Source organism: Cherax quadricarinatus, chromosome 7 (genome assembly GCF_038502225.1).
Source record: "Cherax quadricarinatus isolate ZL_2023a chromosome 7, ASM3850222v1, whole genome shotgun sequence".
In the NCBI taxonomy this organism is placed as follows: Eukaryota; Metazoa; Arthropoda; class Malacostraca; order Decapoda; family Parastacidae; genus Cherax; species Cherax quadricarinatus.
The window spans coordinates 45,725,931-45,740,579 of NC_091298.1; the positions used below are offsets into that span (position 1 = coordinate 45,725,931).

The 14,649-nt window shown below is 46.0% G+C and overlaps 1 protein-coding gene across 1 annotated transcript in view; it reads left to right on the forward strand.

The window, feature by feature from the left end:
- LOC128687076 (cell adhesion molecule Dscam1) overlaps positions 1–14,649 on the forward strand; it is a 422,243-nt gene that overhangs the window by 330,932 nt on the left and 76,662 nt on the right. Inside the window, exon 13 of the mRNA XM_070082112.1 lies at positions 10,863–11,002. Coding sequence (XP_069938213.1) covers positions 10,863–11,002 — 140 coding nt within the window. The remainder of the gene's footprint in view (positions 1–10,862; positions 11,003–14,649) is intronic.

The window sequence follows — 14,649 nt, forward strand, 5'->3', positions numbered from 1 at the left end:
CTCGCATTTACTTCTCTTACAACCCCATCTATAAATATATTAAACAACCACGGTGACATCACACATCCTTGTCTAAGGCCTACTTTTACTGGGAAATAATTTCCCTCTTTCCTACATACTCTAACTTGAGCCTCACTATCCTCATAAAAACTCTTCACTGCTTTCAGTAACCTACCTCCTACACCATACACCTACAACATCTGCCACATTGCCCCCCTGTCCACCCTGTCATACGCCTTTTCCAAATCCATAAATGCCACAAAGACCTCTTTAGCCTTATCTAAATACTGTTCACTTATATGTTTCACTGTAAACACCTTGTCCACACACCCCCTACTGTTCCTAAAGCCTCCTTGTTCATCTGCTATCCTATTCTCAGTCTTACTTTTAATTCTTTCAATAATAACTCTACCATACACTTTACCAGGTATACTCAACAGACTTATCCCCCTATAATTTTTGCACTCTCTTTTGTCCCCTTTGCCTTTATACAAAGGAACTATGCATGCTCTCTGCCAATCCCTATGGATCTATAATTTCCTAACAAACAGAACACAAATAGTAGTAGTCAACAGAGTAAAGTCTGAGGCGGCTATTGTGAAAAGCACAGTACTGGCTCCCATCTTGTTCCTCATCCTCATATTGGACATAGACAGGGATATAAGCCACAGTGCCGTGTCTTCCTTTGCAGATGACACCCAAATCTGCATATCAGTGTCCTCCATTGAAGCCACTGCAAGGTTCCAGGCAGACATCAACCAAATCTTCAAATGGGCTGCAGAAAACAATATGCAGTTCAATGATGAGAACTTTCAATTACTCTGATATGGTAAACGTGAGGAAATTAAAATTTCATCAGAGTATAAAACAAATTCTAACTACACAATAGAGTGAAAAACTAATGTCAAAGACCTGGGAGTGATCATGTTGGAAGATCTCACCTTCAAGGACTGTAACGTTGTATCAATCACATCTGCTAGAAAAATGACAGGATGGACAATGAGAACCTTCAAAACCAGGGATGCCAAGCCCATGATGACACTCTTCAGGTCGCTTGTTCTATCTAGGCTGGAATATTGCTGCACACTAACAGGACCTTTCAAGGCAGGTGAAGTTGCTGTCCTAGAAAATGTACAGAGAACTTTCACGGTGCGCATAACTGAGATAAAACACCTCAATTACTGGGAGCGCTTGAAGTTCCTGAACCTGTGCTCCCTGGAATGATACATGATTAAATACACCTGGAAAATCCTAGAGGGATTAGTACCAAACTTGCACACGAAAATCACTCCCTACAAAAGCAAAAGACTTGGCAGATAATGCAACATCCCCCCAATGAAAAGCAGGGGTGTCACTAGCATGTTAAGAGCCAACACACTAAGTGTTAGGGGCCCAAGACTATTCAACTGCCTCCCAGCATAGATAAGGAGGATTACCGATAGACCCATGGCGTCTTCAAGCAGACACTGGACAAGCACCTAAAGTCAGTACCTGACCAGCAGGGCTGTGGTCTGTACATTGGATTGTGTGTGGCCAGCAGTAACAGCCTGGTTGATCAGGCCCTGATCCACCATGAGGCCTGGTCACAGACCGGGCTGCGGGGACGTTGAACCTCGGAACTCTCTCCAGGCAAACTCCAGGTAAGGAGGCTGTGATGCACAAACACACCTTGTTACTGAGGAAGATGGAACATCTCTACTGTGTAGATCACAAGGTAGTTCATGATCTTGAATACTGGCTGTATCAGGAGAATTCATCATTCTTAGCACACTGTCCTTCTGTTGGACAAAGCTATTTCTTGCTACCAGGCTCAGTATTCTTCTGCTTCATGGCAGATGCCAGATTTATAAGATATATCCCTCCAGTGTTTGGAACTAATCTAGCAGAAAATAATATCTGAGTTCAAAAAGGAGAATTAGTGTACAATAACAAAGCAGAGCCATACTCTCAGAGGGCAACTTAAGGCCTAGAGTGCTGTTGTAAAATAATGTTAGAACTTTTTTGTCAGAGAAAAGACAGTCTCCCTGTTAATAGTGTGTTATACACAGTGTTAGTGTACACCACAGTAGTACCGTAGTATATAGATATATAGTATATGATAAGGTGAAATTTAAAAGTGAAGTGCTAGGCCTAAAGAGGCAGGTTCATCTTGTAAACAGTTGCCAGCAGTCGCCAGAACCCTCCCACGCAGGTCAGCTAGCGTACCTGACATGCAAATTAGTGATATCAGGGGCCAAACATTCCTGTTGTAATACGAAGAGGTGCAAAATCTCGAGGAAATACGAAAAGTGTACAGTTTTGTAGAAATACCATAAACACTGTACAAATGTTAGTACTTATTGTGATGGAGTGACGTATACAGTTTGTGGTAATGCACTTAACCTGTAGTTAGCAGCGGTCTCAATATACACAATGAAAATCAAATGTTCCTCCAGTAATCTTCATCTACAGAAGCCATCAACAACCAGTCATGCAACTTATACTTTCTGTATCAAACTGAACACATGTTACTCTGTTAAATATTTTTCCAGTAGTCCTTTTCATGAGCTAGTCCAAAATCACCCAGTGATCCACTAATCCGGATTCGCTCGGATTGTCTGGATTGCCTGTTTTTGTCCAGTGATCGGATTCTGACAGATTCGTTGATAACAAGGTGTCCTTTGACTGGTTTCATTAACTGACAGACCTTTATATGCCCTCATCAAACACCCATACAGTAACTACAACAAATAGATACATTACAGATTCACAGATCTACTGTTAAGGTGATCGTTAGTAAAAATATATAGTGATCCACAAACCGGATTCTTCCGGATTTGCCAGATTTGGGCAGATTCAGATGGTTTTCATTGGAAATTAAGCCAAACTGGAAGATCTGTTACAAAAAATTAAATACTTCGAGGAATTATAGACTAGCTAGGTAGCAGAGTTGTCAAGTATTGTAAGATGACCACCACCATGAAGATCTGTGTAGTCTGCAGAAAGGGTCAGGGACGAAAACATGCCTGGATTGCTGCTATTTCAGTGGTCAATGGTCCCATGGTATATGCAGGGGTTTTATACCAGTGACCACACTTGACATAAACTCAGAGAGATGTTTTTGGGTCTGCCCAAATGAGATACACCTGTATGAGGAAATTACTTCTATATTAAAAGACAAAAACACCAATAAAAGATCATTCTTGTAAGACATGTCATCATGGTATGACAGCTGGGAAAATACGATGGGTGGTAGGGACGGGGCTGTCTTGGACAGTGATCCTGAGGGTGTTAGTGCTGTTCTGGAGGACAGTGCTGAGGGTGCTAGTGTAGTCCTGGAGGACAGTACTGAGGGTGCTAGTGTAATGCTGAAGGAAAGTGCTCCAGAGGGTTCTAGTGAAGTCCTGGAAGACAGTGCTCGTGAGGTTACTAGTGTTGTCCTGGAGGACAGCAAAGACAATGCTATTCAGTCCACAGAGGTTCAAAATAGAGATACAGCTGGAGATGGACCAAAAGGGGGTGATGCCTCAGGGAATAGTGTTGACACAGTACCAGCAAAACCTGGTGGAAGCACTGATGTCCATACAAGGGTGAAAGATAGGGAGGAAACAGGAAAAATAAATGCACCACCAGCAAACACAGCTATAATAAATCCTAGGAAACAGAATTACAATATATATAAATACTATGCCTTGGGTATCTGCAGGCATGGTATATCTGGTAAAATAGGTGAGACATGCACCTTTGACCATCCCAAAAAATGCTGCACCCACATGACAACAGGAGAGTGCAACTTGCCCTCCTGTAACTTATTTCACCCAGAAATGTGTCACTCATCAATCCTTGAAAGACAATGCTACAACGCATACTGCCAGACACATTATCTAAAGGGGACTAGAAGACACAGACCAGCCAGACTATGGGGCACAAAGAAGGGGAGCCACAACCTCTCCAGGGACAAGGTTTTTTAGGGCCAGGAGGGAAAAAAGACTGGCAAGAAATGACAATAATCCTACACCAACAGAAAACACTTCTGGAGCAGAGGCACGGACATTTGCCTCTAGTCCAGAACAACAGATATTAAAGCCAGCAAATGAAACCCCTTAAATTCCACCAATACAGTGGTCCCTCGTTTATTGTCATTAATCCGTTCCTGGAAGTGCAACGATTATTGAAAAAGACAATTTTCGAATCAATTTTCCCCATGAGAAATAGTGTAAACACAATTAATCCGTTCCTGACACCCAGAAGTATTAAAACAAAAAATTTTTTTACATGAAATATAGATGTAGTACATAAACAATACAATGGGACATGGTGAATGAAACATTAACAGCATAACATTTACCTTTATTGGCGATTCTTCTTAGTCTATGGAAGACTGGAGGAGGAGAGAGATTGGATTAGTTACTGTTTGGAAGGGGAATCCCCTTCCATCAACACCTTAAGTACCAAGTCCTTTTCTGGGGTTACTTCTCTTCTCTGTTTCTTAATGCCACTAGGACCAGCTTGAGAGTCACTGGAGTCCTGTCTCGCAAAAAATGTCCAGAGAGCTCTGTTTCTGGTGTCTCTTTAAAACTTCCCTGAAATGGGCCAAGACTCTGTCACTGTACAAGTTGCCGATATGGCTTGCAACATCCTTCTCAGGGTGATGTTTCTCCATAAATCTTTCCATCCTACCCCACATTTCAAAAATCTCCCTAATTTCTGAAGAAGGCACCTTCTTCCATCTCTCTTCCTCCTCCTCTGCAGCAAGATTCTGAGCTGCGATCTGTTGCTGTTCCTGCTGAAGCTCTTGCAGCTCCTCAGTGGTTAGCCCTTCATTGTGGTCCTCCACCAACTCTTCCACATTCTCCAAACTCACATCCAACCTCATGGAACTCCCCAATGCCACAATAGAGTTCACAACTGACATAGGCTCATCAGGGTCAGCCACAAACCCTTCAAAATCCCTCTTGTGAACACAATCTGGCCACAATTTTCTCCAAGCAGAGTTCAAAGTCCTGGTAGTCACTCCCTCCCAAGCCTTACCTATAAGGCTTATGCAATGGAGGATACTGAAGTGTTCTTTCCAAAACTCTCTTAGGGTCAAGTGAGTGTCTGAGGTCACATTAAAACACCTTTGAAACATTGCTTTGGTGTAGAGTTTTTTAAAGTTTGAAATGACTTACTGGTCCATGGGCTGGAGGAGAGGAGTGGTATTCGCAGGCAAGAACTTTACAGTGATGAACCCAAACTCCTGCAGAATTAGGTCATCCAAGTTTGGAGGATGAGCAGGTGCATTGTCCATTACTAGGAAGCACTTGAGATCCAATTTCTTTTCCAGGAGGTAATTCTTCACACTAGAGCCAAACACTTCATTGAACCACTTGACGAAAATTTCCCTTGTGACCCATGCCTTTTATTAAATCTCCAAAACACACACAATTTACTCTTCATAACATTGTTTTTTTGAACACTCTGGGATTTTCAGAATGGTACACTAGTAACGGCTTCACTTTGAAATCCCCACTAGCATTAGTACAGAACATGAGAGTCAGCCTGTCTTTCATAGGTTTGTGTCCTTGCAGTGCCTTTTCCTCCTGTGTAATGTAGGTCCTCTTTGGCATTTTCTTCCAAAAGAGGCCTGTTTTGTCACAACTGAACACTTGTTCAGGTTTCAGTCCTTCAGCCTCTATGTACTCCATGAATTTACTTATGAATTTTGTAGCTGTAATTTTGTCCGAACTGGCAGCCTAACCATGCCTTATCACACTGTGTATGCCACTACGGTTCTTAAATCTCTCAAACCAACCTTTGCTGGCCTTAAATTCACAAATATCAGTACTCGTTGCAGGCAATTTCTTTACCAGATCATCAGGCAAGTGCCTAGCCTTTTCACAAATAATCGACGTCATAAGACTATCTCCTGCTAATTGTTTCTCGTTTATCCACACCAATAATAACTTCTCAACCTCTTCGAGTACTGGTGATCTCATTTTTGTCAGCACATTTACCTCCTTTGCAACAACAGCCTCCTTGATTTCCTTTTTCTTGGCCACGATGGAAGATATGGTTGTACGGGATTTGTTATACATCCCGGCCAGTTTGGCCACACGTACCCCACTTTCATATTGTTCATTGATGTTTTTCTTAAATTCAGTCATATTTCTCACCTTCTTTACCAAAGGCTTGGCACTAGGAGCTTTCTTTGGAGCCATGGTAGCTTATTTAGCACTTGCAAGCACTAAAATGAATGGAATATTATGAAATATTTCATATGAACACGTAAGGGAACCGTCGCTCACTTGTAAACAATGGCACACTGGCTGGGAAGGAAAGGCCGAGGCGGCTCAGAGCCATGAGTACGCGTCCAGGATGATGGACGATTAGCGAGTCAACCGACCATTTGCGAGCCAACGTTTGGACTAAAATAACGCAACAATTTCTGAAAAGGACGACTATCGAGCCCGACTATTATTGAGAGACCACTGTATAACATTTGTCTTTGCAAACATGCAGGGTCTAAGGCCATCAAAAGAAACAAAATTCCTTACATCAAGGGATTGCTCATGGAGTCAATTGCAATAACAAAAAAAAAAAAAAGCACAATACCGTGACTGGAACGATACACAAATAACCTGCACATAGAAGAGAGGAGCTTACGATGACATTACGGTCTAACTTGGACCAATTACAGCATTCACAGAGACCCACATAAAGGATCATTATGACAAAGAAATATGGATCCCAGGCAACAAGGGGGAATTGGTCTGTACATCAGAGTCGCTCATTTGCACAGAACTACTGAACACCTCAAATGAGATAGTTGAAGTTTTGGCGGTAAAGACTGTAAACCAAAACCTTTTCATTGTGGTGGTTTACAAGCCTCCAGATGCAACTTCCCAGCAATTCCAGGAGCAGCTTGTGAAAATTGACCACTGTCTAGAAAATCTCCCAACTCCTGCCCCAAACATCTTATTACTAGGAGATTTCAACTTGAGACACCTAAAATGGAGAAGTATAGCAAACAATGTTTTAGCAGAGATCACCCCAGGAGACAGCTCAGATGAAAATCCACACACACACGAACTATTAAATCTCTGCACCAAATTCACCTTAAACCAACAAACAGTAGAGCCTACAAGACTAGAAAATCCACTGGCTGGACGGACCTCATCTTCACTAACAACGACGATCTGACACATAATATAACTATCAAAGACAATACACTCAGATCACAAAATAATAGAGGTACAGACATGTATGCACAGGGCTTCTGACCAGCAAAATGTAAGCAGTCATGAAGGTCTCTTCACGATATTCAATTTCAATAACAAAAACATAGTGGGATCAAGTAAACCATGTCCTAAATGAAACAAGCTGGGAAGATATTCTAAACAACACTGATCCGAACATTTGTCTTGAAAAAATGAATTCTTTGGTTCTTGAGATCTGCTCAAGACACATTCCATTAAGAAAAAGAAAGAGAAGATGTAAACTAGAAAGAAACGCTCTATATACAGACGAAGGCGAAGAGTCACAGAGCTGCTGAGTGGGACCAATATATTGGAAATGTGAAGGGAGGCACTAGTCACTGAAATTGTAAATATTGAACTTAAGCTGAAGGAATCTTACAGGAGACAAGAATCACAGGAAGAACTAAAAGCCATAAAGGAAATTGAAAAACAAAACAAAATACTTCTTCTCTTATGCCAGATCTAAGAGAAAAACAACATCCAGTATTGCGCCCCTGCTTAGGCAGGATGGGACATACACAGATGACAGCCAAGAAATGATTGAGATACTAAAGTCCCAATATGACTCAGTGTTCAGTGAGCCAATGCCCAGACTAAGGATCGACAACCCAAGTGAATTCTTTATGAATAAAGCCCAATATTTGGCCATCCCAAAACTCTCGGATACTATCCTAACTCCACAAGACTTTGAAGAGGCAGTAAATGACATTCCCATGCACTCTGCCCCAGGCCCAGACTCATAGAACTCCGTGTTAATCAAGAATTGCAAGAAGCCCCTATCGCGTGCCTTCAGCATTTTATGGGGAGGGAGCATGGACACAGGGGTTATCCCACACACACTAAAAACAACAGACATAGCTCCACTCCACAAAGGTGGTAGTAAAGCAATTGCAAAGAACTATAGACCGATAGCACTAACATCCCGTATCATAAAAAATCTTTGAGAGGGTTCTAAGAAGCAAGATCGCCAACCACCTACATACCCATCATTTACACAACCCAGGGCAACATGGGTTTAGAGCAGGTCGCTCCTGCCTGTCCCAGCTACTGGACCACTATGACAAGGTCCTGGATGCTGTAGAGAATAAACAAGATACAGATGTAGTATACAAATACTTTGCAAAAACTTTCGACAAGTGTGACCATGGTGTAATAGCACACAAAATGTGTGATAAAGGAATAACAGGAAAAGTTTGTGGATGGATCTATAACTTCCTGACAAATAGAACACAGAGTAAAGTCCCAGGCAGCCACGGTAAAAAGCTCTGTTCCACAAGGAACAGTGCTCTCTCCCATTCTATTCCTCATCCTCATTTCTGACACAGACAGAGATGTAAGTCATAGCTCCATGTCTTCCTTTGCGGATGACACCCGGATTACCATGGCATTGACCTCCATCGAAGACACCACAATACTCCAAGTGGACATCAACCAAATCTTCGAATGGGCCACTCACAACAATATGAAGTTCAACGAGGAGAAATTTCAACTGCTCAGATATGGGAAACTTGAAGAAATCAAAAATGTATCAGGGTATACAACAAATTCTAGCCATACAATAGAGCAGAAAAGTAATGTGAAGGACCTAGGAGTGATAATGTCAGAGGACTTTGCCTTGAAAGACCACAACAATGTATCTCCCTCATCTGCTAGGAGAATGGTAGGATGGATAATGAGAACCTTCAAAACTAGGGACTCCAAGCCCATGATGATTCTCTTCAAATCGCTTGTGCTCTCTAGGCTGGAATACTGCTGTACACTAACGGCCCCCTTCAAGGCTGGTGACATTGCAGACCTGGAGAGTGTACACACAACTTTCACGGAATACATAAGTGCGATAAGGCACCTAAATTACTGGGAATGGTTGAAGGTCCTTGATCTGTATTCCCTTGAATGCAGGTGAGAGAGATACATAATAATATACACTTGGAAGATCCTGGAGGGATTGGTACCAAACCTGCACACAAAAATCACTCCATACGAAAGCAAAAGACTCGGCAGGAGATGCAACATTCCCCCGATGAAAAGCAGGGGTGCCACAAGTACACTGAGAGACAACACAGTAAGTGTCCGGGGCCCAAGACTGTTCAATTGCCTCCCAGCATACGTAAGGGGGATTACCAATAGACCCCTGGCTGTCTTCAAGAAAGAAATGGACAGGCACCTTAAGTCAGTACCTGACTAACCGGGCTGTGGTTCATACGTCAGCTTGCATGCGGCCGGCCAGTAGTAACAGCCTGGTTGATCAGATCCTGTATCGTAGGGGTTCTTAAATGGAGATATCGAGGGTTGAAGGTAGACACACTTGTTGGATGGTAACATATATTGTCAGACTGAGGTGATGAGGAATGGAGCCCAGCCTTGCCGTGTTCTTGTCTGGATGGTCTGCCGCCGAGTGAGAGGGAGGCAGAGGTACGAGCCTACACATGTGCATCCCGTGACGTCACACAAAGTCACAGGCCTACAAGGGATCTCCTATCTAAAGCACATGGATGATACTAATATGCTATGCTATATAACACAGGGATCAGCAACTATGCTGACACCTGATCCACCGTGAGGCCTGGTCTCAGACCGGGCCACAGGGGCGTTGACCCCCGAAACCCTCTCCAGGTAAACTCCAGGTAAACACTGAACTTACACAGTGGTTTCATGCCTGTAATGGTATTTAGTAATATCACACACTACATAAAAGGTAAAGAGCTGCTTGAAATAAATAATACTAATTTTTATTGAGTGAAATTATGTCAAGACTGAATAGTAAAATTTTTTTTATTGAACCCTGCCATTAACCCTTAAACGGTCCAAACGTATATATACATCCACGCGCATAGCGCCCCAAATGTATATATACGTTTTCTTTGTCATTCATTCAACATTGCCACATTAAGCCTGAGTCACCTAGACATGAGAGAATGGGTGTGCGCACTCACTGTATGCCATATTAAAATAATTGGGGATGCCTGGGTACCATATGCTCTTTTTTCCTTTTAAAAGAAAAGATTGTTTTTTTCCTCAAAAAAGTTGGGGCGCTACGCGAGTGAACGTATATATACGTTTGGACCGTTTAAGGGTTAAAAAAAACCATGGTACGAGTGGGGCTCCAACTCATGGCAAGTGAATGGTAAAACTCCAAGCCATTGTGTAAACCACTGGGCCAGCCAGCTCAGTGGCTTACACACTGCAGTTTTATGACTCACTTGCCAGGTTTTTACACCTGGAGCTTTACAACTCACTTGCCATGAGTTTGAGCCCCACCTGTACCATCATTTGTTTGCAATCATGTTATTATGATTTTGTGAGTCATGTTAATCCTGCCATTATTAACTGAAGTGCTGCATGATGTACAGTATGGCACATGTTAATTGCTTTATTCAGTACACATGTTTCAGGCCTATGACATCTGTACTAAACTCAATCAGGCTACATGTGCTTTATTCAGTACACTTTATAATTGCATTGAATGCATAGGGTAAAGATATATCAAACATACAAAATGACTGACAGAAATAAGACATTACCTAGTACAAACTGGCAGAAGCACCAGAAACCTTTAAATATTTTATGTTTGCTTTTAAAATCAGTTCACTGGAATCATTTATTCATGTTGAGAATATTCTATAAGTTTTTCATATGAACTTTCAGTACCAGATGCTCCAGCGGGGATCAAAGCTGTTGTGAGTTCTTCCACTACGATCCTTGTGACATGGCTGGCTCCACTGAAGGTCAATGGTGTCCTGACTAAGTACACTCTCTACATGGCTGTCAGCAGTGAGCAGAGGATGGTTAGTCACCACTCTTCAACACTGTTGTAATTATGGAATTGAATTCTGCAGTTTACGAGGCTTAGCTTCTTACAGGACTCATTAGTCTTGAAACCATGAATAATTTTTCTTCTATTAAGTGCACCTTCCTCCAGCCAAGGTAAGGTGACCCAAAAAAGTAACACAGATATCAAAACTCAAATGATCGTTCAAACTTGGGCATCCAGGCACTGTACTACCTACCTCTAGGACTCGAGTCTGGCTAAACAGTTTCCCTAAATCCTTTCACAAATGTTACCTTGCTCACACCTCAACATGATGTCTGCCATAAACATCACTTACCTTCTCTTACTCCTGTAAATGTTCGAGGCTCCTCAGTTACTCCACCTCGGTTGCCCCACCTCTGTTATCCCACCTCAGCTGCCCCTCCTCAGCTGCCCCACCTCAGTTACCCCTCCTCAGTTACCCCACTTAAGTTACCCCTCCTCAGTAACCCCACCTCAGTAACCCCACCTCAATAACTCCACCTCAGTAACCCCACCTCAGTAACCCCACCTCAGTAGCCCCACCTCAATAACCCCACCTCAATAACCCCACCTCAGTAACCCCACCTCAGTAACCCCACTTCAATAACCCCACCTCAGTAACCCCACCTCAATAACCCCACCTCAGTAACCCCACCTCAGTAACCCCACCTCAATAACCCCACCTCAGTAACCCCACCTCAGTAACCCCACCTCAGTAACCCCACCTCAGTAACCCCACCGCAATAACCCCACCTCAACCCCACCTCAGTAACCCCACCTCAGTAACCCCACCTCAGTAACCCCACCACACTAACCCCACATCAGTAACCCCACCTCAGTAACCCCACCTCAACCCCACCTCAGTAACCCCACCTCAGTAACCCCATCTCAGTAACCCCACCTTAATAACTCTACCTCAGTAACCCCACCTCAGTAACCCCACCTCAGTAACCTCACCTCAATAACCCCACCTCAATAACCCCACCTCAGTAACCCCACCTCAGTAACCTCACCTCAGTAACCCCACCTCAGTAACCCCACCTCAATAACCCCACCTCAGTAACCCCACCTCAGTAACCCCACCTCAATAACCCCACCTCAATAACCCCACCTCAGTAACCCCACCTCAATAACCCCACCTCAGTAACCCCACCACAGTAACCCCACCACAGTAACCCCACCTCATTATCCCCACCTCAGTAACCCCACCTCAGTAACCCCACCTCAGTAACCCCACCTCAGTAACCCCACCTCAGTAACCCCACATTCTCTTTATTTCTCTGCACAGAATTCTGTGAATAATAATATTCATATTGCTCATTAGTGTCATAAATGACATACACTGCCTCCACCCTCCTCCATACTGCCTCCACCCTCCTCCATACTGCCTCCACCCTCCTCCATACTGCCTCCACCCTCCTCCATACTGCCTCCACCCTCCTCCATACTGCCTCCACCCTCCTCCATACTGCCTCCACCCTCCTCCATACTGCCTCCACCCTCCTCCATACTGCTTCCACCCTCCTCCATACTGCCTCCACCCTCCTCCATACTGCCTCCACCCTCCTCCATACTGCCTCCACCCTCCTCCATACTGCCTCCACCCTCCTCCATACTGCCTCCACCCTCCTCCATACTGCCTCCACCCTCCTCCATACTGCCTCCACCCTCCTCCATACTGCCTCCACCCTCCTCCATACTGCCTCCACCCTCCTCCATACTGCCTCCACCCTCCTCCATACTGCTTCCACCCTCCTCCATACTGCCTCCACCCTCCTCCATACTGCCTCCACCCTCCTCCATACTGCCTCCACCCTCCTCCATACTGCCTCCACCCTCCTCCATACTGCCTCCACCCTCCTCCATACTGCCTCCACCCTCCTCCATACTGCCTCCACCCTCCTCCATACTGCCTCCACCCTCCTCCATACTGCCTCCACCCTCCTCTGTACTGCCTCCACCCTCCTCCGTACTGCCTCCACCCTCCTCCTTACTGCCTCCACCCTCCTCCATACTGCCTCCACCCTCCTCCATACTGCCTCCACCCTCCTCCATACTGCCTCCACCCTCCTCCATACTGCCTCCACCCTCCTCCATACTGCCTCCACCCTCCTCCATACTGCCTCCACCCTCCTCCATACTGCCTCCACCCTCCTCCATACTGCCTCCACCCTCCTCCATACTGCCTCCACCCTCCTCCATACTGCCTCCACCCTCCTCCATACTGCCTCCACCCTCCTCCATACTGCCTCCAAACTCCCTCCACCCTCCTCCATACTGACACCACCCTCCTCCATACTGCCTCCACCCTCCTCCATCCTGCCTCCACCCTCCTCCATACTGCCTCCACCCTCCTCCATACTGCCTCCACCCTCCTCCATACTGCCTCCACCCTCCTCCATACTGCCTCCACCCTCCTCCATACTGCCTCCACCCTCCTCCATACTGCCTCCACCCTCCTCCATACTGCCTCCACCCTCCTCCATACTGCCTCCACCCTCCTCCATACTGCCTCCACCCTCCTCCATACTGCCTCCACCCTCCTCCATACTGCCTCCACCCTCCTCCATACTGCCTCCACCCTCCTCCATACTGCCTCCACCCTCCTCCATACTGCCTCCACCCTCCTCCATACTGCCTCCACCCTCCTCCATACTGCCTCCACCCTCCTCCATACTGCCTCCACCCTCCTCCATACTGCCTCCACCCTCCTCCATACTGCCTCCACCCTCCTCCATACTGCCTCCACCCTCCTCCATACTGCCTCCACCCTCCTCCATACTGCCTCCACCCTCCTCCATACTGCCTCCACCCTCCTCCATACTGCCTCCACCCTCCTCCATACTGCCTCCACCCTCCTCCATACTGCCTCCACCCTCCTCCATACTGCCTCCACCCTCCTCCATACTGCCTCCACCCTCCTCCATACTGCCTCCACCCTCCTCCATACTGCCTCCACCCTCCTCCATACTGCCTCCACCCTCCTCCATACTGCCTCCACCCTCCTCCATACTGCCTCCACCCTCCTCCATACTGCCTCCACCCTCCTCCATACTGCCTCCACCCTCCTCCATACTGCCTCCACCCTCCTCCATACTGCCTCCACCCTCCTCCATACTGCCTCCACCCTCCTCCATACTGCCTCCACCCTCCTCCATACTGCCTCCACCCTCCTCCATACTGCCTCCACCCTCCTCCATACTGCCTCCACCCTCCTCCATACTGCCTCCACCCTCCTCCATACTGCCTCCACCCTCCTCCATACTGCCTCCACCCTCCTCCATACTGCCTCCACCCTCCTCCATACTGCCTCCACCCTCCTCCATACTGCCTCCACCCTCCATACTGCCTCCACCCTCCTCCATACTGCCTCCACCCTCCTCCATACTGCCTCCCCCCTCCTCCCTCCTCCACCCTCCTCCATACTGCCTCCACCCTCCTCCATACTGCCTCCACCCTCCTCCATACTGCCTCCACCCTCCTCCATACTGCCTCCACCCTCCTCCATACTGCCTCCACCCTCCTCCATACTGCCTCCACCCTCCTCCATACTGCCTCCACCCTCCTCCATACTGCCTCCACCCTCCTCCATACTGCCTCCACCCTCCTCCATACTGCCTCCACCCTCCTCCATACTGCCTC